Source organism: Folsomia candida, unplaced genomic scaffold (genome assembly GCF_002217175.1).
Source record: "Folsomia candida strain VU population unplaced genomic scaffold, ASM221717v1 Fcan01_Sc004, whole genome shotgun sequence".
Classification (NCBI taxonomy): Eukaryota; Metazoa; Arthropoda; class Collembola; order Entomobryomorpha; family Isotomidae; genus Folsomia; species Folsomia candida.
In genome coordinates this window covers 4329706-4355322 of record NW_019091196.1, presented here as the reverse complement: position 1 = coordinate 4355322, position 25617 = coordinate 4329706, and the positions used below count along the sequence as shown (strand labels likewise).

General features: G+C 32.0%; 1 protein-coding gene across 2 annotated transcripts in view; it reads right to left on the bottom strand.

Annotated features, from left to right (window-relative positions):
* Window positions 1-25333, bottom strand: part of LOC110849375 (neuropeptide CCHamide-2) — a 29282-nt gene extending 3949 nt beyond the window's left edge. For both annotated transcript variants that reach the window (XR_004834755.1, XM_022096780.2), the window contains exons 1-2: window positions 25115-25333; window positions 24908-25050 (exon numbers count right to left, since the gene is read on the bottom strand). Coding sequence is in view for 1 of the 2 variants with exons in the window: in XM_022096780.2 (XP_021952472.1) it covers window positions 24908-25022 (115 nt within the window). In the remaining variant the exon portion in view is untranslated. The remainder of the gene's footprint in view (window positions 1-24907; window positions 25051-25114) is intronic.
* Window positions 25334-25617: the final 284 nt, after the last annotated feature.

Here is a 25617-nt window from a genome sequence, read left to right as displayed (position 1 = left end):
CTGAAATTTTGTAACTTAACTGATAGAAAATCAAATTGCAAATTAAGTACACATTTAAAAAAATAGAAATCTAAAAATTGTCACATTTTCGAGTCGTTTACGCGAAAATTATTTATTTTTTGCGAGTTTGCGAATATTAGGTTCGTACGTACTCGTGGAGGTTAGGATTTTGAAAATCACATCACAGTGGTTATACATAGTCTGAGCTTTTTCATGTGCGCATTTTTGTTGATCAACTTTAATCTTTAAGATGAAAATCAAGTGCAAAATCCATCTTTGTCCTAATCGGTTTAAATCGTAAAGAAAAATGCTCAGAATTTCGTGCTAAATCCAAATATCAAGTTGGATTTGTGGTAAAACATAAATATTCTAAACAAGTTGTCTCACTTTTCCCCAAGTAAGATCGTAGGATGTGAAAATCACAGAAATCACAAAGTGTGATTATCTGTATAACAGTTCTCTAAACCCTGGAGGTTGTTATTAGTACGTTGTTCTCACTTTTTGAAGTATGGCATTACAAAATTTGTATCGTTTTGATTCGGGTTCTAAATTTGGCACTTTTGACGTCGTTTAAAATAAAAATAGCATCCATCTTATTATTAATTATAGAATTAAGATTTATCCGGATTATTGTTCAAGTTTCTGAAATTTTTATAGATTTTTATTTTCTATTCGATTTACTCTGCAATTTGTAACCACGTTATAAATAAAAAATATTCATAAACTTGCTACCCTGAGTTAATTCGTAGATAACAATTTTTGGGGATGGAATATAATTTTCTTTTTTTATATAAATTAAAGAATGTGGATCAAATTACATTTTCATATTTCAATGCACAAAAATCGAACGAAATATAATGAAGAAAAATACGATTTCATGAAATTCAGAATCCAATTTTCGATGGTGTAAATACGCTTTTAGTACTTTCAGAAACACTGTACCAAAAAATATAAAACTTATTCTATATTTTCTCACCATAAAAAATCAGGCAATTTTCTGGTGCAAGTAGATAACCACACTTTCACCAAAATCAGACCCATTGTGTCAAAAAATTTAAAATTATATTTCCACATTTCTTTCAAAAATTACAGTTCTTTTAACGGTAACAAAAAAGTACTTCAGGGTATTCTATTCACCTCTCAAATTTTTGCAACCTTACAAATTTATACCTTCCTTGACACACTGTTTATATATAAGTAAAAAAAAACTTCCATTAAAGTATCCATTTGCACCAAAATTGCACTCTTTTCCGTCCAAAAGTACCCTTTCTTTTGGGCACAAATTACCCAATTTTTGCATCATCTCTTTCACTCTTACAAACATAAACAAAGAAATATATCGCCGAAAATCCATCATAATTTCGGAGATAAGGTCACCACACGACCTTTTTTTCCTCCGTGATCCTGTCATTTTTCTCGTTTTATTTGCGAAATGATGATCCCAATGAAAAATTGCTATCTCCACCTGCGTGCCATTATTATTATTATTATTATTGCTGCGAACGAGCCGACCCCACCCGTGAAAGTAGATACATTGTAATGTTACGTATTTTATTGTGGCACTCTGCTTTCTCCAAGATAATAATCGTAACAGAGAGAAAGAGAGAGAGAGAGAAGAAAAAAGTAAGTGGAAAAATGAAATGAAATGGAGTGCTTCAATCCATCCTGCATAAAAAGACTTCAACAAGAGAAGGAATAAAGTGGTGGGAATATGGAATCGAGTTGAGATATGACCTGGTGCTGTGACCTTTTCATGAAAATGGTCACCTAACTAATTATAATTATCTATTTCTTCGTTTAAGGCAATTCACGCAGTCATTGGTAAAATCACTTTGTAAAATCTATACATCTTGTAAAATAATTTTACAAAATTTTCCAAAATAAAGAGATGTACTTGATCTGAGCAAGTTAACAACAATTTGGAAGCTAAATTACCTTCAAAATATTCCTAAAATTTTGTAAAAGTTTGGAAGTTTACAGAAATTTACTGCCTAAATTGCTCGTATTTCGCAAACTTCTCAAGTTATTAAATATTTAACGCCGATTAGAAAATAAATGTTTACTTATGGAACTGATAGAAATATTCAGATGTGTGATCTGTGGGTTCTTCTTTTACTAGAAAACTGTGTTTTTTTATGCAAATTGGCAAATGAAAATTATTTTTGAAAATAAATCTCTGAGGTTTGAAAAGTTAGTGCGTGTATGACAAAAAAAGTCGGTGAATAATTTCTTCATAATAATACGTTTATACACTAAATTAAACGGGGCAACAAAAATAAGTGGAACAAAATGGAAATTTGACAAAATAATTGTCAGAGTAGGCACTAAATGATTTGTTACCTATCGATTTTCTAGGGTGTGAGCATTCCAGTAATAAAATTGTCACCGTACTGGCAACGATTTTCTATCCACGAAATGATAATGGATCACTCTTTTAAATGCGGAAATTGATTCAGGCCTGGTAGAAAATTGTGCATAGATAATGCCCTGGCTACACTACTGTCGTAATATTCTAGAGTTTACTGATAATATGGGAAAATGCATAAGGCCAGCTACATGTGTAACTTGCAACCAATTCAGAGTTTACTCTAGAGTTTTACTAGTAAAATTTCACTAGTAAAACTCTAGAGTTCAGAGTTTTACTACGAACTCTAGCTATACCAATGTGCTACTTCAGTGTTAAACATTGAAATTTTAAGCGGGATTTCTTATTTACTGACGAGAGTCCACTTATTTTTCCAAACATAAATTCTTAGTCTTCATTTAATTTATAAGAAAATTTAAATCAATGGAGTCGCAAATAATTCAAAGTATGAAAAATTGACGAGCTAATTATTGTTAAATCCATGTCGAAAGTTGGTCGTCAACTCTTTCTCGACACTTTTATTTTAAACTAAATTATTATTTTTTAGATGGTAAGTTTTTAAAAGTCCCACCTCTGAGAAATAACTCTGAGATTTGGTACCCTGAAAATTACAACGGTACAAAATGCAATGTAGCTGGAGTTTTTATTTCAGCGTTAAACTCTAGAGTTAACTCTGAAAAAATTTACGACAGTAGCGTAGCCAGGGCATAACAATATTTGTTACACAGCGAACCTTGTGGCAATCTTATAGCCCGGATCAAGTAAATCTGAATTTATAATTGAACTTATGTTTTTACAGAAAAAAATCTTATCGGAATTAAAATGTATCAAATTTCGTAAATTCGTAAAGTTTATCAAAATTTTACGTAATTATATCATTTACAAATAGTAGAGTGAAGTAAAATACCCTCATTTCTGATGACATGCATACCTAATATTTTTTAAAATAATAAATCAAAATAATAAATGCTAAATTGATGGAATAAAAATTCCATTCCTTCAAACAAAAAAAATACTTCGCAAAAATTTTCAAAATTTTTCAAAAACTACACTTTCTCCACATACCGGAAGCAAAATAAAATTTTCAACCGAATCATCACCTCCCCATTAACGTCATCACATAAATAAGCGTCAACAAGTCCACAGTGGCGACTCACACCACCACTTTTACTTTATTACCGTGACAGTAATAAAACCACGTCGTTTACTTCAGCAACTGGTGGGACACTAAATACTTAAACCGCAGGCTGTGCAGAAATAATGTGACCTTCGTTTTTGACCTGGGATGACCTCGAATGACCTCAATTGACCTAAGAAAATTGGTAAATACAAGATCAGAATATTTGCAACATCCGGTATGAATGGCCCCATCTCAAATAATGCGGCACCCCCCGTGGATAAAAGTAAAGTCTGCATGACACCCTTTAATAATTCACGGGATAAAATCCACATTGATAAATATGAATTGCGAAACGTTGCGAAATATCGGGTACTCCCACTTTTCGCAATATTCAGGTCTTGCGAAATATTTGGCCACGAAATTTCCAAAAGTTGAAAAACTTATAAAATTTCCAAACTTCCTTTCTAACCCATCAATTATTGAAAACAAGCAGTTTAACTTTCCCAACTGTTACGTTGGGTTGCATTATTTTGCGCAATTGGCAATTTCCGCAATACATTTGTGTCTATTTTTGCAATATGCAAATTATGACGTCTATCCCACGTCAGCAAAAGTATTTCAAAATTCACAAAAAATGCAAAAAATCTAATATTTTCAAAATTTTTTAACTTTCTTTCTTCCATATATCAAAACATTAAACAATATGGAAGCAATTCAGGCAGGCCTTGGTAACTTCGTAAATCCGTAGATTCTGCAAACCTGCAAACTTTTAAAAAATTTTGAAAATATTTCTGAGGAAAAGTAGCTCATAAATTTTTGAAAACTTACTCTAAACAAGGGCGTCTTTTTATTTTGTAAAAATTTGTAAAATTATTTTACAAAACACGGTCTCGCAGATTTCATCGCAGTCTTGCATTCACATTATTTTTGCAACAGGTGCCAATTTTTGCAATATGCAAATTATTTAATACACACATGACGTCTGTCCCACTTCCACGTCAATCTCTCCCCCGTCATCGAGCCCTGATTGCGTTTTATCTCTCGATTTTGATTCAATTTTCTAATCCAAAAACTTCTCATGCAAATTTCTACGTCAACATTTCACTTCGAGTCAAAATCCAATCTCCAAACAAATTTCGGGCCGAGTAAATGGATGCAAATTACTTTAATTTCCTGTCGAAATGAAGTTTCGAGTGTTTTTCAGTTTTAGAGTGCTTTTCACTCTGTCTCTATGCCCACGTGGAGGAGGTAAATGTCACCCTCATTTTTTTCACCTGGCGTAATTATTATAAAGCAGGGGCGAGAACGGAGGAGTGAAATTACATAAAAATGCGATTAGTCGGCAGGGTGCTTAACTTTTTATTGCTTTGATAAATCTTTTCAGTGGGCGATGCGTTTAAGGTGGAATGACTCTGCCATAGATTTTTGATCTTACTCTACCCCAATGAAATGTCTTTATATCAAAATTTCTCTAATTTCTCGAAATTTTTTAGATAAATATAAATCCAACTTTTTGTACTTTCAAGTGAATCTAATTTTTTGGGGGCGATATGTTTAAGATGGAATAACTCCGTCATAGATTTTTAATCTCACTCTGCCCCTTTTCAATGTCTTAAAATACAAACTCCTACAATGGCACTAATTTCATGAGGTTTCAGATAAATCCTACTTTTCGTACTTTTATGTAACGCTAATTTTATTACCTTATTTGCTAAAATCACGTCGGTCTATAGCAACTTCGTAATATTGGTAAATTGTGTCTCGCATTTTTTTACCTGGTGTACATAATTATTATAAAGTAGGGGCGAGAACGGAGGAGTGAAAGTACATAAAAATGCGATTAGTCGGCAGGGTGCTTAACTTTTTATTGCTTGGATAAATCTTCTGAGGGGGCGATACGTTTAAGACGTCGGACGTCTTATCTCACCCCGTCATCTTATTTCGAAATTGTGTAAAGTTTTTAATCCACGCAAATGTTTGGAACAGTCCAGAACGGGAATTCAGGAAATATATTTTGACTAATGAGGCAGTTCACGCAGTTCTTGGTAACTTTGTAAAATCCGTGAACTTTTACAAAAATTTTACAAATATTTCGGAGGAAAATTAGCTCCCAAATTTCTTGCTCAAGGCCATCTCTTTATTTCATGAAAATTTGTAAGATAATTCTACATAATTTATAGATTTAACTAAGTTACGATTGAAATGCCATAAATTGCTCAATATTTGGATTTAAAAAAACGCACGGTGATTAAAAAAAATAATAATTTGTCCCTTTCTCAAGTTCCGTTTCATTTCAATTTTTTTTCGGTTGGTAACATTTGTAGGGTTAAAATTGGGTTAAAATTGGGTTAAAACTTTCAAATCTTCCAAATAATCCAATCGTTTTCAACACATCTAAACAGTTAGTTTATCTTTACATCGTTATATTTGGCTGCTAATGGCGTTAACGTGTGACAAAGTATGAAAAAACTGATAAATCTGTGTAATCTTTATAGTTTATAACCTTTTTTTCGCAATCTTTACTTTACATACTTGTGAAAACAAATCACAATCTTTAAATTTATTATAAAACAAAAATCTTATTACTTATTTCTATTTCTGAAGTTATAAGTTAAGTATTTCATGTTGTCAAAATAAATTTCGAAACAATAAACTTTCCTTTAATTTGTAACCTTATTTTCCATCGTAGTTTGGGCAAGATTATGTTAACGTTTTATGTCAAGTTTACGTAATTTTTTGCAAAGATAAGATTAAAGGATTTTTTAGTATACTTTTTTATGTCGATAAACAAGAATGTAAAGTGGAACCTAAAATTTATATTAAAGTGCAAAATAAATATTTTTTGTTATATAGGACACTAAAATGGGAGCAATTTTAAATACCGGGGAATTTACTTTCAGTAAATAATTTCTAGTGACCTAATTTTCCTTCGTAATCTTTTGACCGTTATGAAAAACTATATTCTTTGATGTCCATGATGTGAGAAGAAAAATTTAAATCTAAGATTTGCATAATAATGTAAAACAAATTATTTTCGTCATAAACGACGTGAAATATTAACGAATTTCATAAACTGACTAAACCCGTGATTTATTTCCAAAAATTATTAAATCAGTAAATTTCGTAAAACAATTTTACAAACTTTACAAAATAAAAAGACGCCCTTGATCTCTGCGAATTTACAAAACTTTGTAAGCTAATTTATGTGCGAAACATTTAGTAAAATTTTGTAAAAGCTTGTAAGCTGAGGGATTTTACAATGTTACCAAACGTCTACTTGAATTACTTCTTTGTAAATTTTATGAATTTATAAACATTTCTAAATTAATTGCAAACTTTAAATTTGTAGCCTGATTATCAAAAGTTACTTTATCTTCGCAAATTTTTTGCACGTGTATTTTGTATCCCTTAGAAAATCGTCCTATCTAAATTTTTAAATTTGTAGCCTTATTATCAAAAGTTACTTTGTGATTATGCCGATTTGGGCAAATTTCTAGTAAGTATATTTTGTAACACTTGAGAACGTGGTCCTATCTAAATTTTTAAAAACTTCCCAAATACTTCGTTTCCGTTATAAACGACGTCAAAATGTGACAAATGTTAAAAACTAATGTAAACCGAGATTTATTTACATAATATAATTTGTAGACTAATTTTCCTTCGTAATCTTTTCACCATTATGACAAAGTTTACAAATTTATTAACAATTTTAATATTCCTCAGTGAATTACAAATAATTTGATTGTTTACTACAATGGATATCTTGGCTTCACCTAAATTTTGTAGTTTGGCGTAAAATAAATAATTTTCACTTAAAATGACGTCAAAATGTGATAATTTAAAAAAAATGCTATAACCTAAATTTATAATAAAACTAATCGTAATCTTTTCACCGGAATCAAAAATTTTTCAAATTTATTACGAATTTCTATATTTTTCTGTGAGTCGAACCATTTTTTATTAACTCAATCCAACAAAAAAGGAACCTAAATTTTGAAATTAACATGTTATATACGTAGGTGTTTTATTATTAATTTTCAAAAGGTATGTTCCGCACTGTTTCTGACCAAAATTTTGATGAAATAACAAACTTCAAATACATTTAGGAGGCTGTGATTTTTTTCAGCTCTGTGGGTTAGCATAAACACTAGCAATAAATCGGCAAACTTTACCTCGACGGAAAAAATGCTAGATTTGCAAATTAAATATCGTAGTGTGATTTAATTTTTAATGCTGGATCGGCAATACGTGTCGCAGATTTATGGTTGAATCCTTAAAATTTACGATGAAGACTGCCCAACACAAAACACAAATTCAATTGGGTCAATAATTTTAAATGATGGCGAAACGATGTCTCGGGCAAAAAGTCGCCACGACGCTCAAAATCCGTTTCTTCCACAGAAAGGCTCCGGAAACTAGAGGAACAAATAATGAGAGATCCGCGATTGAAACTGTCCTATTTAGCAGATGAGATGGGTGTTTCAAAACCAGCAATTTGTTCCATGTTAACTGAAGACTTAGGTATGAAAATGGTTTCCGCCCGTTGGGTACCAAAATTGCTTTCAGCATCTCATAAACAGGATCGAGTCGACTTTTGCAATGCCAATTTTAACCTATTAAATGAAGACTTGAACCTGCTCAATATTTTATTAGTTGCATATGGTACTTGGGTTTACTATTATGACCCGGTGACCAAATAATAATTCCCTCAATGGAAGCACGAGGGGTTGCCACCGCCCGTGAATTGAAAAGTGCAAAAATCTGACAAAAAAATGATGATGACCACTTTCAAGGATACCAAAGGTCCCCTCCTTATAAAATTTATTGCTGGTAATACTGCAATAAATGGGGCCGTGTATGCAGGAACCCCGAAGGAGCTGCGTCCTCCGGTTGAAAAGAAACGTGGGGTCAAAATAAAGAGTTGGCCTTTTTTTAGACGACAACGCGCCACCTAATACCTGGCTTTTTGCGAGGGTTAGTGCAGACGAAAATCGCTTTACCTGCACAAACCACGCCCCGTGCAGTCCAGACTTGTCCCTTAGTGATTATTATTCGTTTCGAAACTTAAAGAAAAACATCAGGGGAAAACGGTTTTCGGATGATAATGAAATCAAGTCGTAAATTTTGGCATATTTTCGAGGTAAATTTTAATGAGTTATTGCTAGTGTTAATGTTAACCTACAGAACTGAAAAAAATCACAGCATTCTAAAAGTATTTGAAGTTTGTTATTTCATCAAAAGTTTGGTCAGAAACAGTGTGGAACATACATTTTGAAAATTAATAATAAAACACCCACGTATACTTTTCACCTTAAACAACGCCAAAATGTGACAAATTTTAAAACAGTTTATGAAAAATCTGTATAATATGCTCTTTTGAATTTAATTTTTGCAATTTCACGACAATGAGGGCAAATTCGTAGAATTTATTTTTGTTACTTTACAAACATTGAGGAGGCACGATTCACATAGTCTTTGGTAAAATTTACGGGTTTCAAAAGTTATAAAGGCCTGCATGAATTGCCTCGGTGTCTTTTATCCTACTGAATTACTCATCACGACAACATTGAGGCAATTCACGCTGTCTTTGGTAACTTTGTAAAACCCGTAAATTTTTGCAATATAATTTTACAAACATTGGAGCGAATCTGCCATAAATTTGTAGCATCATCCGCGCACGTCTCTCACCTCGGTAAAAAAAGTGAGGTGAGTGAAAGTCGTCGGCATGTGGGCAACCAACAAAGGTGGGTGAAAGCAAAGGAAAGATCAAAGCGTAATAAAAACGGTGGTGATTATTATCACGGGGACGCCGACGGATCAAACAGGGAGAAAAAATCCTGCTTGCACGATTCACTCAATTTCTATTTTTACTCCGAGTCAGGGCTTATGTATCTATCATGCATAGTTTGACTGTCTGTCTGTCTATCGACTACGCTTGTAGAATTTATTCAACGGACTTGAAATTTGTGCGCACGTAGAAAAAAGTTTGAAGATGTGCAAAATGTATTGAAAAAAAAATTTTTAATAAAAAATAACATAAATTTTATTATTCAGATTATTGTATTTTGAAATGAATTTTAAATTTTTGTAAAATAATAAAAAATTAGAGATTGTAGTGGTGCGGAACCCGCCTCAATTATTACCAAAATCCTCGGAATCGGCATATTTTTAAACATTTTTCCGGTCTGGGAATTTATTTAAAAATTCTGGACGATTAATTTGTAGTTAGTAATGAAATTATTATAAATTATTATTATTTGGAGATATTGGACATTAATAACAATCTGACTCGGGCTAAATAAGGCTGCACTGTAAGTTTCTCATATATTTAGTGACTTTCACCACCAATTTCACTTTGATGGGGAAGAGAAAGCGAGAATCAATCGTGAGCAAAACTCAGGTTTTTTAATGGTATTTTTTGAAATTGGCCCTGACTTGCGAATATGTTTTTAAATTATTCTAATGAAAAAGGTTGTGCTTATTTCTTTATTGAATTGAATTTCTAAAAAAATTTCAAATAAATAATTGATTGCTTTAAATTTCTCTTAATGCAGGGTAAATAATTTATTTCTTCAATTTGGACAAGTTCAACGTCTAACGTTAAATGTCGAAATTAAAAGAATTAGTAAACTTACATATTAGATAGCATAGAAGGGCAGAAAATATTAACACATTTTTTGACAATGGAGGTCTCCCAACGTATGCTCACAGATTTTTGACCGTAGAGACCAAAGTATTGTCAATCGATCACTAATTTAATTCATGCGAAAATTGCAAACGGGACTATCTGTCAATGCAAGGGTTTGACAGGTATTTGGATCCGAACATGACAAAAGGCGCAGTACATTTTGAAAATGTAAAATTTTTCAACTTTATTTTGCACTTTCTCCTCTCCGGATGCAAATATCGCTGCCAAACCTGAGCATTGACAGATAGTCCCATTTGTAAATTTTATATATTGAATAAATTAGCACTAGTTTAGTCGAAATCTCTGAGCAAAATCGGCCGAAATCTGTGCATAAATCTGTTGGAAGACCTCCATTCTGAGTGCAAAATTCAACTTACTATGTATCTCAAACCCAACTCGATTTTCACAGAGAAAATATAATTCGGCACAAATCTAAACAACATTTCGAGCAAGTTCATAAATTTTAAATCGGAAGGTTTGGAAATATGTTTTATTTTTAATTTTTATGTTTTTTTTCCTCTCAGAAGTTAATTTCTAACACGTTCAAAACACGTCAAATAGTAAGTAATTTATTTCAATTGAATAGTAGCGAATTTACGTCTTTTTTTTCTCTTGACTAGTTCGACGTCAAATTTTAAATTCCCAAAATGTTAAATAAAAACAGAATTATAAATTAGATAGACAAACACTGACGATGAGTGCCGAACTAAAAACGTGGAAGCATAAATATTTAATAAATATTTCGATCTCAAATCCATTTTGTAATTAATTGATCTCTTTTGACACGTGATAAAGGATTAACAAAAAACACTCGATTTTCACAGAGAAAATATAACTCGACACAAATCTAACATATCGAGAAGTTTTAGAAACTTTTGAATTCGAAGGTTTACAAGTATGTTTTTTAACAAATTTGTACATTTTCGATTTTCCTGTCAGAAATTTCCACTAAAATGACGTCAAATAAATTGTTTCAATTGAAAAGTGGAGAATTTACAGTTTAGTTCAATGTCAAATTATAAAATTTCTAAATTATCAAGTATCTAACTTATAAATCAGATTGAAAATTTAGAAGAGTTAAAAAAATACTTATGCAGATTTTCATAATATGAGTGATAAATTAAAAGTGCGAAAGCTGAAATATTTGATAAAATTTCAATCCCAAAACCTGTTCGACTTTCGAAGAAGAGAATATGATTCGATATAAATCTTACGTTTCGAACAGAAATTATCAGAAATGTGAAATCGAAAGTTTGAAAAATATGTTTTTCTTTTAATTTATTGGTTCATCAAATTTATGCCAGAATTTAATTTCTGCTAACCATAAAATGAAGTCAAATAGTTCATAAATTAGTTTAAATGAAATAGCGAATTTATAATTTTGTCCGAGTATACTAGTTCGACGTCAAATTGTAAATTTCTAAATCATTAAGTAAGAACAAACTTGCAAAATTAGATAATGTAACTGCGAATATCAAAAAATTTTTAGGAAATTTACAAAAATATGACTCAACTTAAATACTCAATATACTTCTACACTAATTTCACGTTTGGAATAAATTTCAGAAATCTTAAATTAGAAAGTTTACACATTAATACAAATATGTTCTATACATATTTAACTTCATAATTTTTCAATCAGAATTTATTAAAATCACGTTAAAAAATCAGTAAATAGTTTCAAATGAAAAGTAGCGAATTTACAGTTTTCGTAAGTTTGAATAGTTCGACGTCAGATTATAAATTTCCAAATTATTAAGATTAACTAATCTCACAAAATTAGATAGGAAATGTTCAAACGCCAAAAAATGTTCAGGAATTTTTCAAAAATACGACTGTCATATTCAATACTCAATCCCAAAACTCACTAGAATTTCACAGAGAGAATATAATTCGACATCAATTTCATATTTGGAATAAGTTGCAGAAATTTTAATGGGAAAGTTTAGTTATTTTCTTATATTTTTGTATTTCATGATTTTTCTACCAGAATTTAAAAATCACGTCAAACAATTAGTAAATAGTTTCAAATGAAAAGTTGCGAATTTACCGTTTTCGCAATGTCCACTAGTTCAACGTCAAATTTTAAATTTCGGAATAATCCTAAACTTAATATTTTAACAGATCAAGAAGTTATGGTCAAATTTTGAAAATTCCAAATTCCAGAAATATTTAGTAAATATTCCGATTCCAAAACTCACTCGATTTCCATCTTAAAGAGAAAGCGAGAGATTAAAGCTTTGGGTCTTTTTTTAAAATCGGAAGGTTCACAAATACGGGTATGTATTTTTTTTATTTTCGACTTCAAATAAGATAATATTTCTGGTGGATTTAATTTCTAATAAAATCACACCAAATGATTAGCTAGTTTCAATTTTACGGAAATGCAAAGTGAACAATTTTCAAATTTTGATAAGTTCGACGTCAAATGGTAAATAACGAAAGTATGAAATTTAACCATGTTTGTGAAAATCAGATGACTGGAAATAATATGCCATGTAGAACTATCTTGACTTAAAAATTAGTGGGAATATTTATAACTCAGCATAAGCATCGCCCTCTTCGAATTTTCTGAGACAATTTAAATTTTCAAACCTATATATTTTTTAATTGTAGTCTTCAAGGAGCTATGATTTTTCAGTCATCAATTAATTTTTTGTTAAATCACACAAACCATTAATTTTGTAATTTTACAGTAATGCAAATTTAGTGATTTTGACAAGTTTAACGTCAAATTTTAAATGTGGAAAGTATTAAATGTATCTAGACTTATCAAAATTAGATTGCTGGACGGGAAGCGAATAAACATAAAACAAATTCCCTAAAATCTAATTTCAGAAACGGAAACATATATCTGATTAACTTCACACTTTTCGAGATTTCTGAAACAATTTAAATTTCCAAACACATATTTGTTTAAATGTTAGACTTCAAATAGTTATTTTATTGCAGTTATAATTTAATTGCTTGTAAAATCATGTCAAAGAATTAATTATATTTAATTTTGAATCAAAAGTTATGATTTTTACTTTTTCTCGAGTTTGAAAAGTTCAACGTCAAATTTTAAATATCGAAATTATTAAATTTGTAAAAACTTGGGAAAATTAGATGCGGACCAGGACGATGAAAATACCAATTGCTAATCTGATTATAGAAATATCTTTAGGAAATTTTCAAAAATATGATTACCAATTGCCAAATTAAATACTAAATCCTCCAAAGAAAACATTGGCCTTTCACAGCGAGAATATAAATTTCACAAATTTCACATAGTTTCATAAATTTTAAATTGGAAGGTTTATAAATATGTTTTTAATATTTCTGTATTTCATGATGTTTCTACCAGAATTTAATATCTTCTAAAATCATATCAAAAAATTAGTAAATAACTTCAAATGAAAAGTATGTAGCGAATTTGCAGATTTCACAATTTTGACTAGTTCGACGTCAAATTCTAAACTTCGTAATAAGAAAATTAAAAAAAAAACGTGATTAGATATTGACTACTTACGATGGAGTATAGAAAAATAAAATTTTGTAAAAGTTTGTAAGTTTACGGGATTTACGGATTTTACAATGTTACCAAGCCCTGCGTGAATTGCCTTATCGTAAAATAATTTTACAGAAATTGCTTCCCAGACCGAATTTCAATAATTTATCGCAATACTCATCGCGTAAAAAAAGATGGGAAATGGAATAACTAGATTTCAGACGGATACATAATCGAGTAAAAACTCACGAAAGAAAGTACGTCACCCGGCTAAGCTAATAAAACCCATGTTAACGCAGAATATGAAGAAAAAGTTATTTCTTTTCGTAGTGATAACCCAATTTTACAGGGAAGTGAACCTCCTAAAATAGAAGAGAAAGTAGGGTAAAAAATAATTCTATGCGATGAGCAGAGGGCGGCTATCTATGTACTTATTTTCAACTTTTTCATTTGATAGCAAAAATTTCAAAATATTTTTTTTCTTTACATATTTCTAGGTTGTCACTGTCAGACATGCAAATATTTCAGCTATTGTTTGAAAAATACGTAAATATTTTAGATATTTTTCTCAAAAAATTTTTTGTAAATTAAAAAAAAAATTTTAAATTAATAATTTTTTTTTTTCAAAATATTTTGTAAATATTTTGACATTTTTTTTCTCAGAGAAATTCAACGATAAAGAATTCAGAGCATTAGATTCGTAATGTACACATTTTTCGAAAATTATTATTTTCATGGTCTTTTTAATACATATTTCGCAAATAATTTGGCGTTTTTGTTCCGTAAATATTGAATATATCTTAAGTCGACTTCTCGTAAATACATATCCGCTCTCTGGACTGATAATCCAATTTTAGAAGGAAGTGAATCTCCTAAAATTTAGAGTGAGGAGAAGAGAAAGTAAGAGAGAAAAAATAATAATTATACGACGCGATGAATCTTAAGACCGGGATAAAAGAAAGAAATCAAGATTTACTTCTTACTTTCATCTTAATCTTAATCAACAAAGGAACCCTCCAAAACTTTCACTGGGTAGCGAAATCCTGCTCATTTTAACGTAAACTATCTTTGTCTCATGTTGCCTCGTTTGCTGAAGATGCGTTATGTTATGTCTCATTTGTAAGTCTATGGCCGAGACAAAGATACGCTTTCTGTAGTGAAATTCAGCGTATTTTATCTCGATCCTGTCTCATTTTGCCTCCTTGTTCGGACGCTGTTAAAAATTTGGTAGAGTCATAAATATGCTGGTATTGGTTTGGTAATTACTTCCCACCGGATTGGTAGTAGTTTGTTTCTAAATGGTAAATTCTTCATTACCACAAACATTACTGAACGGTAATGCCCGTTTTTACCAGTTGTGGTAGAGGCATATATGTATTTACGGACAGTAATGAGTTAATACCAGTTTTCTAAATATGTTTGTCTCATTTCGCCACTTTGGTGAAGTGAAGATGCGTGTCTCATTTGTTAGTTTATAACGCGTGATCGAGACAAGGATACGGTGTATGCAGTGAAATTCAGCCCATTTTATCCAGAGTCTCATTTTGCCTCCTTGTTCCTTGTTTCTCCTTGTTCTCATATACACAATGCATTTTGAAGGTATACGTTACGGGCTACCTCGTTTATTTACGGTTGTTTTTCTTCTAATGGTAAAAAATGGTGTAGAACATAGTGCACCGTCAACATCGATACTTTTACTGGGTTGCGAAATTTAGCTCATGCACAATCATGATCTTTTATCTGCAAAGTATCAGAATTTTAAGCTAATTGCTTGCATATATGTACATACATAAGATTAATATTCAAAAATATTCAAATTGGTAGAGATCCCTGCCATTAGTGAATTTGGATTAGTGTGCAAATTCCTCAATTTAAACAAGATTGGTATTATAGCCAAATTTTGCATTGGGAGATCTAATATTTTGTGGATTTCATTCATACTAATTAAATTTTAAATCGCTGGATATTTATTTTTTCAAAATTTGAGGGAGGGAGACCTCCATTTTATTTACATATCCTTATTTTGTCTCATGTTGCCTCCTTGTTGTTAACGAATGTGTGTAATCATTGTCTTGTTGGTCGTTTACATAGCAAAAAGTGAGACATGCAAATTGGAAGTGAATAAACAAAAATAAGATTAAAAAATCACTAAAGTTCACACATTACTGAAGCTTACACCTGTCAATTTTATGTTCCTTTCATTCTTTCATTTTTTCCCAATTTGGCGTAGAAATTGATCAGTTTTAAAAAGATAGTGCAAAAGGTGGACGCCATCTTTCTTTGTAAAGCTCGGAAAATTTTGTAAAATTGGAAATATTCACAAAATTATGGGGCACCTTTTAAAAATCTTTGGAAAATTATGATGTGTAAAGTTATAACAAGATTTTGGTTTGTTATCTTCATAAACTTGTGGAAAATGGTGTAATTTTACGAATTTTGCTGTGTTGAAATTATCCGACTGAATTGTTTGTATCATTGCGAAATTTTTTAATAGATTTTTAACTTTGCAAATTTCCAGCCTTAAAAAGTGACAAGAATCCGAGTTAATTGTATTATTCTGAAATAATATTTTTTAAATAGATTTTGAAATTTTCAAACTTCTAGCCTTATAAAGTTACAAATCAGCTATTAAATTCCGATGTTTACCAACTTTTAAAAATGTGTTTATTTTACACCGCTTCAAATAATAATAAATAAAATTTATCACACATTTATAGTCTAGTCTTGTAGTAGTTTTTTTTATTTTGAAAATTTGTATTTACTTAGAGGTTACAAATACCGGCGTAAATTTGGCGACAATCGTGAACAAAATCTTTATTAACTAACTAGAACTACTTAATTCCCTTATTTTTGCAATTTGGCGTCGAATTTTAACCTAAGATTTTACTTTAAGCCGTAACAAATTTCTCGTAACCTGACATTTCAATAATTTCAAATGATACCTTACTTTGACATACGATGCGCCCCTTTTGACCTTGGCGACAAGGTAAAAATTATCCAAATTTAGCTTCGACCGTTTTAGATCTTATTTATAGCGGGAATTTCAAAAATCACCATCATTTTGACAAACTATGTCCTATGACCGGGTCAAAGATCAAAGCTGTCGAAATTTTAATAATTCGCCTTAAAACTTAGGATTTTTGACCTTAGAAAAACTTAAGATTCTGCCACTTGTTTCACCCCTTTGTTACGTCCAGTTATGTATTTTTTAATCAAATCTGCCTCCAATTTGTAATCGTGTTCCATTTCATTTTCATTATTGATTAATTCCGTGTCCATTCCTCTGACTCAATCGGTGTGCGGAAGACTCCAGCCCACGGACTCCAGCCCGTGGGAGTCCAGCCCACCATTCAGTCTTAAAACGTTACACAATAAAAGTAATCATTTTTTTGTAACTTTCCCCCAAATTCCAGGTGGACTTTCTCCCAGCGGATTAATTTTTCAGTGTTCTTCCCAAATAATTGTATCTAAACAGGAGTATAGCACAATCTATAACGCAACAAAATTGGTAGGAAACCATGACCATGGCTCGTTATGATGAAGGGATGACCAATTATTACATATTTACGTGTTGCGTTCAATCAATTTTTTTTGCCACAAACTTCTGTCACATTTCCCTCATTGCACTTTCTCCTCAACGCAATTTTGTAATGAAAATGTAAGATTCAAGTGGGCAAAATTGACGAATTTTGATGAATTGGGGGCTAAATAATTTAAGGTTGAATACCATAAGGATTTGATGTGTATAAATTTTTAATCTCAATTAACCCCCATTCAATATCTTTAAATGCAAATTTCCAAAATGACATCAATTTCATGAGTTTTGAGGGAAATGTAACTCTTCATGGTTTCATGTAAACTTAATTTCTGGTACTGCAGAACAATCGATTTTAAAAATTAGCGAGTTCATTTTCAGGAAATTTGTTGTAAAAAAATGGCAAATGAATTACAAATTTAATCTACTCCTAATCAAGATGAAAGTTCCAATGAACCAATTTTTACAGCAGAATTCTGCAAGCAGACTACGCTCTGAAAAAAAATTACGTGCACATTTTAATCTGAATGCAAATTTGTGCAAAAAAGTTTGCATAATGTAGAAAAATCGATAAAGTTTCAGCAACTTGATTTTCACACACAAATTAAAATAAACAAAATTTCTTAATTCGACCACGTCCACAAGTCCCGTTTTCCAATTAACCTCGAAAAAATAATGGAAATCAGCACAAAAAATTGACGAATTGATCACCAAATAATCAGATTAAATATGTATCTCTCTCTGCACAAATGGAACCCAAAATTCAATTCACATCGCAACATTTCCATAAATTTCCAACTTATTAATGGAGTGGGAACGTGTGTCGGAGTGAATTTGCATGTGTGTGCCTCGCTCGCTTAATGTCCCCATCACGAAAGCAATCAGTCTCTGCCGCACAATTTATTAGTGGTTTATGTCCATCATGCCGTGACATTTACTTAATTTGCGTATCCCCCTCCATACATATTTTAGGCAGTGATCTAATTACTCATCTCGCATAATTTAGGGACTAAATCGTCACGGGCAGGCACCTACAGCCCGGTAACAAAATGTTACCGGAGAACACAATATATATATGAAATGTTATCACAAATGTTATCCTGTAACATTTTGTTACCGGATAAAACTTGGACACTGTTAAAAATCTGGTAAATACTCCGTACTGGTATTAATTTGGTAATAATTTTTTACCGGATTGAGAAGTAGTATTTGAATAGTAGATAAAATAAACCATATGACTTCCTCAGAATTATATTTCTACCACAATTATTTTACTTTTTGGAAAGTGATTTCGTCAATAAAAAAATTTACGAAATGTCACCTCAACATAAATTTGTGTAGATGGTTGTACAACTATGTGAATATTTTTGGAGAACAGAATTTCCTAGAAATCTGGAAATTTTTAAGATTTGGAACCTTTATTTTAGAATATTTATTTCTATCCTAGTAAAACAAATCATAATTTCAGCAGAATTATATTTCTGTCGAAAGTATTTAATTTTTTTTTGGATAGATATTCCGCCACTAGCAAAACTTGCGTGATGTAAAAGTATAAGAATTTGCGTAGATTATCTTTATTTTATTTAGGCAGGGTTTGAATTATAGAAAATTTTCAATTACGAAACCCTTGTTCTGTTACAATTTGATCCAAATTTATCTTCAAGATTTCGAAATTTTTAGGAAAATTGGTCCTTCACAAATACCTATTTTTATAAGAAGACTAATAAATCTGATGTGTTGTAATTATGGCATTAATTATTTCAAAATTTTGTAATTTTCTAGCATTACTAAATGGTAATACCCGTTATTACCAGTTCCTGTAGAATACGGTAATGATTTAATACCAGTTTTCTAAGAGTGCCGTACATTATTGACGAAAAACAAATTTTGAGTTTATTTATATCACACTTTGTCTCCTACCGGAAATATGCAGGTTTGTTTTCCCCAAAATTTACATACGCAGTTGTTGAAAATGTGTGGTTTATGTGGGGAAAAGTGGGTGAAAGTTTATGTCTGTACCTTGTTTTTTTGCAGGAGACAGCTTTATTAGTAAAAGTGGGAATTGTTGTGTGGGTGTGTGGGTTGGGGAACAGACGGGGTAATAAATTTCATCAACAAACACACTACTTAATATTCATGCTAATCTATTGGCACTAATTTAAATTTTAGGGTCAAAGTTAGTCAAGGTTTGCAAGTATAACGTGTTTCTTGTAACGAAACTTTCAAAAAAGGAAAGTGTTGTACTGTACATGATATATTCAATAAATCCTATTTGAAACCCAGGGAAATCTTTAATTTCTACATTTCTATGCATGTAATATTTCCAATTTTCTATCCTAAAAAAATTTGCTTAGAAATAATTGTGATCTTTTTTAATACATAACAATTCATCGCAAATTTTATTAAAATTTATCATAATATTTGGTCCAAGTTTATCACAAGTTTGGTACAATTTACCAAGTTTATCAAGTTTAAGTTTACCAAGTTCATCACAAAATTTTGCAATAATTTTATCAAAAATTCCCCAAATTTCGAACTTCACATTGTTAACAAATCTATACAAACTATACTTTGTAGAGTCACACTTGTAAAACTTATGCAACAGATCGGTAGATTGGGAACACTGAATTAATAAGAGTGTGCATCCACCAACCCTCCAAATAAAATTAGTACTCGATTCTGATGCATGCGGTTACTTCTCCGAAAAGCACGCAATTCCTGAAAATTATCCCAGTTTGCTTTTCTTCCCATCGAAATTGGCAGGCGGACAGGAAACGCTACAATTATGACGATGGACCTGTCACTCGCAGAAAAATTATTACCACGAACGAAATGTTTCCCAGAGTCATGAAATCTCTAAATTTATCAGGAGAAAAACACTAATTAATTCGTCTGCCTCCATGAAAAAACCCAGACTTCAAAACAAACCAACTTTCTCCATGAAAAAACTTATGCCCCATTTCACTCCAGACTTGTTTATTGGTCGAGATCAACCGCAAAATCGGATTCTTTATTACGATGTAGATGAGGAGAAAGTTAGCTAAATTCTCACTTTGCCCGGCTCCACGTTAATTGCACATCTTACTTTCTCCACCCAGAATTCAGTAGTTGATAAAATATGAAAATCTCGTACTTTATGAGCAGAAGGAAGTAAGCTGGATTCTCACTTTGCCCCATGCTAATCTCAAATTCTGTCCTAGTTTCTCCACTGAGAATTTCCTTACTATTATCAATCTATCAAATACAAAAATCTTCGTTTTGTGAGCAACTAATCAAGTAGAAAGTAGTCTGAATTCCAACTTTTCCCCATTTTTAATCTAAGATCGAATCTTGTCCTACTTTGTACACTGAAAATTCACACCGAGGCAATTCACCCAGTCTTTGGTAACTTCGTAAAATCCGTGCATCTTGTAACATAAGATAAACTTTTACAAAATAAAGAGATGTCCCTGATAACGCTCATTATTACCAAACACAAGTGCTTATGTTCTTCCAATATTTCCTAAATGTGGGAAAAAAACAATTTCCTGGGGGGGGGGGGGTGAGAATAATACCGTGTTGTTTTTTCACAATTTAACAAATTTTGAAAAAAAATGTCTCACTTTTCCTTAAATGAATAGCATATCAACCTACTGTCCGCGTACTCGGCTCTGTCATCTCATTTGCATAATTTAACGCATTCGTGAGAGTCATAGAGTTTACTCAACATGGAAAGCTCGTATCGCCGAAAATGGGCTATTGAGATTTATGCAAATGAGGTGACACGCCTAAATGCGAGGATAGTAGGTATGTTGCGAACCAACCATCTACCAGTTTTTAAATTGAAGGTGATCTTACTTAAAATATTTTAAATGGCGTTAAGTGTTAGACAAATTTCAAAAAATGATATCAAGCTTAAAAATAAGCTCACATATTTCGTCGCGATAAAATAGTGAGACAATTCACGCAGTCCGTGGTAACTTTGTAAAATCCGTTTTGTAGCATAATTTTACAAACTTTTATAACGTAAAAAGACATCCTTAATCTGATCAAGTTTGCAAAAATTTGTAAGCTAATTTTCCTCAGAAATATTTTCAAAATTTTGCAAAAATTTGTGAGTTTACAGATTTTACAAAGTTACCAAACCCCTCGTGAGTTGCCTCTTTGACTATTAGTCCTTCAAACACAAAAATCTATTTACTGCTTTATGACCATCTGATCAAGGAGAAAGTATGCTGAATTCTCACTTTGCCTCATTATTAATCTCACATTTCCCCCTATTTTACTTTCTCCACGATTCAGTGGAGCGGATCCCATTTATTACTTTCTTCTCCCTCAAACCACGATAATTTTCATCCACTTGATATACTTTGCGATGAAGTGGATGAAAATTCTGGGAAATTGAGAGGCTTCTCAAGTCATGAAGAGGAGAAAGCAGTCTGCCCTTCAAGTCGGGATTCAAGGTGAGATTTAATTTCAAACGTGGGTGTGTGAGCGGGGGACGTGCAGGATGAAGGTCACCTTGTGATATTACCACGTTGGTGACGATTTATAACCCAAAAGGAGACAATAAGTTGTCATGACATTGTTCAAATTTGCAATCAATTCGTTACGATAAAGTTGAAAAATTATTGTCAATTGGGGTATTCATTACGAATTTTTATGTTCGCGACATAATTTCGCAAAATATATTTGCTAACGAAATGCTAGGGGTATTCATTACGCGTTTGCATCATTAACAAAAATAAACAAATAAAGTTTGCAAGTTCGCAAAAAAAATTACTTGAAAATTTCTTTGCGAAATTGCCAACTTTTTTTGCAAATGTGCGAACGATACGAACTCGTAATGAACGCGCTCAATGAATTAGACTTGCAAAATTGTTCTCGACGCGGTAATATCACACATAATTATAAGGTTTGGCTGTATTTAATTTTCATATTTAAGTAATTCTCGATTTTCGTTTGTGCAAAACGTCAATAATTAAAAATTGTAAAGGGTTACACATGTTTAAGAAATGTAGATGGATTGTATCACCTTGCTCACGAAAATTACTTTATCTTATCAAAACACGAAAATTACTCTATCTTATCAAAAATTTGAAATATTTAACAGTGAAATGATTTATCTAATTAGACCCTGGCTCAAATTGCTACATATATTCAACCTTAGAAATTTTATATTTTCGGGTTTAAAAAATTTGTTGCATTTTTGAAATTTAAAATTTTGGTTTAAAATTTTGGTTTAAATTTTAGTTTAATTTTAGTTTAGTCGCAACATGTCCAATTTTTGATGGAATAAGAGATATATTTATTTTTAAGTCGGTATGAACCCTAACTATATAGTACGTCCTTTATGCTTCCCTGCATAATTCAGACTTGAAATCAAGGTCATTTTAATGACATCTCAAAACGATGGTAGATACAGTGAATTAATGACGCTTCTCAAAACAATGCACATCTTGTCCCAATTTCGGGGCAATAATGGAACAATAATAATGTTCTTAAGGATGACAAGCTAATTAATTTCTATTGTCTGAACAGATGCGTTCATTCACGTGTGCATATTAAGATAAGGAAGTCATTCAATTGTCACTTTGTACAAAATTCGTCTCATTTCAGTCCAAAGTCACCCCAGGGTTAAAATAGAAAGTGGAAAGGTAAAGTTGCAGATAGAAATTGGACCGGAAATTGGGACAGTTTGTCACGTGGTGAAATTGTCCTGTTGCCCATACTGAAACTACTCTTTAGTTGAATGAAGATAAAACTGGTAAAATAATATTGTAGATTCACGTTTAACTCCCGGCCCTATAAATTTGTGGTTCAGAATTTTAAAATAAATTCCCAGAGCGGGGAAATACTTAAAATATATGCTGATTTAGACAATAAGTCATTCCTACATTAACTATACTCTGAATAATCCGGTAAAGTCACGCAGGTAATGATTTCTCGGTAATAAATTTGTTAATAATATTTTACCAGTTAGTAAAAATTCATTACCATGATGGTAAAACTTTATTACTAAGCCATTACCACACGGTACAACTTATCATTACCACTTTGGTAGAGTCATATACTTGTGCTTTTCGGTAATGTTTTGTTACAAGACAATATCTCTAAAACCTGGTTTTTAGTCATTATTATTAAAAATTCATCATTTTCAGTATCGGCGAAATACATCTGCAAGTCTCGACTCGCCCCAGAAATATACCTCCTACATGTTGTTATACTACCGGAAGTAACCCCAAAGAAAAGATAATTTCTGTAATAAGATTCACATGTTGTCACTTCTCCAAATCTTCTTATAATATCTTGTCATGATTTTTGCTATATTATATTTTAACCCGTAAAATTTGTCATTAATTTCCACGTATAATACCAACCACACAATAACAAATGTATGTATGTATGTATTGTGATTCAAAATGTATTGTGACTAAAGTATTATTTTTATTCCAGTTTGTTCTCTTCAGTTTGTGCCAAATTTTTGCTAAAGTGATGCAAAAACACTTGAGATGTGTGCAATATGAAAATAGATGATGGTTAAAAGGAAGAAACGTTGCAAGGGTGGCAGTACCCGATGAATGTATCAAGATCCCCGCCTGATTTTACTCGGTGGCCCCATTTACGCCAATCACACCCACTCAAAATGGCGAAAAAACATGTCCTATTTTCCCCCTTTAAACCATTCCCATAAATTCAATTTTACCTTTCGGATTTAAATTTTCTTTTAACTCTTGATAGTTCGTTTATGATATCAAATGTCTAACTCGACTTTTTTGAAATTTTCATTTTTATAAAGACATGAAATTTTCGAAGATATTAGACAAAAACAAGTTACAGGTCGGACAAGATAAAACATCTATCTAGGATCAAAAAATCAGAAAATTCAAAAATTATCAAAATTATCAAGTAAACCTGGGATTTTTGGCGAACATTTTGCCAAACTTTTACTAGTTGCGATTCCTTTGAGTGGGTGTGGCGGGCGCAAATAGGGCGCAAATGTGGCGCAAATGGAGTAAAATACTCTATACACTCACCGACATAAGTACCACGACATATAGGATCCACATCAAAATGGGCTTTCCTCTTATTTAAGATAATATTGAAACGGAGAAAGTGGTGAAAGTGCATATAGCACTTTCTCTTCCCCTCCGACCCGTCTCATTTTATTGTCTATTTCTCAAGTACAAATGCAGAAATGAACTTAAAATCAGTTATCACTACTTTCACTTTGTTCCCTTCTACGACACTGCGTTATGTGAGGAGAAAGAGTAAAATTTACATGCTTTCTACTCCTCATAATCTATCCATAATGTTTAATTTTGCATAAAATTAACCTCCAAACGAAGGAATATGTGCGTTTTTTATCGCTACTTTCACTTTGTTAACGTCCTCCACTCCTCGAATATACATAAAATTACGAGGGAGAAAGTGTAAAATTTATGCAGTAAAATTCGCATAAAATTAACTCCCAATTGAAAAGCGATGTGTGTCTGGGACGTAAATTTTGCCCAATTTTTTCACCCTAATGACACAAAGAGGAGGATTTTACTCCACTTTTTGGGGAATATGAGTACCCAATTAGGTATCAAGTCGCCCCACGATTAGTTAACCAAGAAATAAGCATTTTTCTATCTTAGATGCGTTTAATGAATGTTAAATATGCTTATGTTACGACGTATTTAAGAGAAAGCGGATGAGTGAAAGTGAGCAAAAGTGGCTTTACGTACCTTGTGCCTCTCTCACTTCTCCCCAGAGGAGGACCAACGCCACGAGACAGATCATCCCCACAAGTCGGCAAGTTGAAGAAGCATTGTTTGAAACCTTGTTTGTCATGGTGGACATTTTTTTCAGCTTAAAATCCTTTCTTGACCTACAAAAATATGTAAAAATTTGAAAAAATGGCATAAAACAAAAAAAACACTACATGTTTTTACCTGATTAAATTTCTTCTCAACAAACTCAACTGCTTTCACTTCCTCGAAACCTGGTTGATTTTCTCCTCAAAAATTTCTTCGATTTCTACTGCTTTCACTGCGTCGAAATTATTTAGAATATTTTTTTTTCGAAGTTATTTTTTCAAAATTTTGAAGACTTTTTTTTTGAACTTGTATGTTCTATTCGTTTTGGAGGAGAAATCGAGAATGCGTCAGTGGGGCTGTGTCCTAGCTCATTTTATACTTTCATCGACTCCCCGAGAAATTCGGGGCTACCTGGCGCTTGGTTTGGCTTGGGTTCTGTCTTCCTTGAGGGGACCATGCGGAAAGCACGTGGCATAATTTCTCCCCTTATCTTTAAGGTCAATCTGAGGTGACCTTAGATGACCTTGACCTTAGTTGACCTCGGGAAAAAAATATGCCCAAATCCACCCCCTCAGTTTGCACAGCCCCTGCCTGTTGCTTTCACGAGAGGCGAGTGAGAGACATTTATCAGTGTCGTG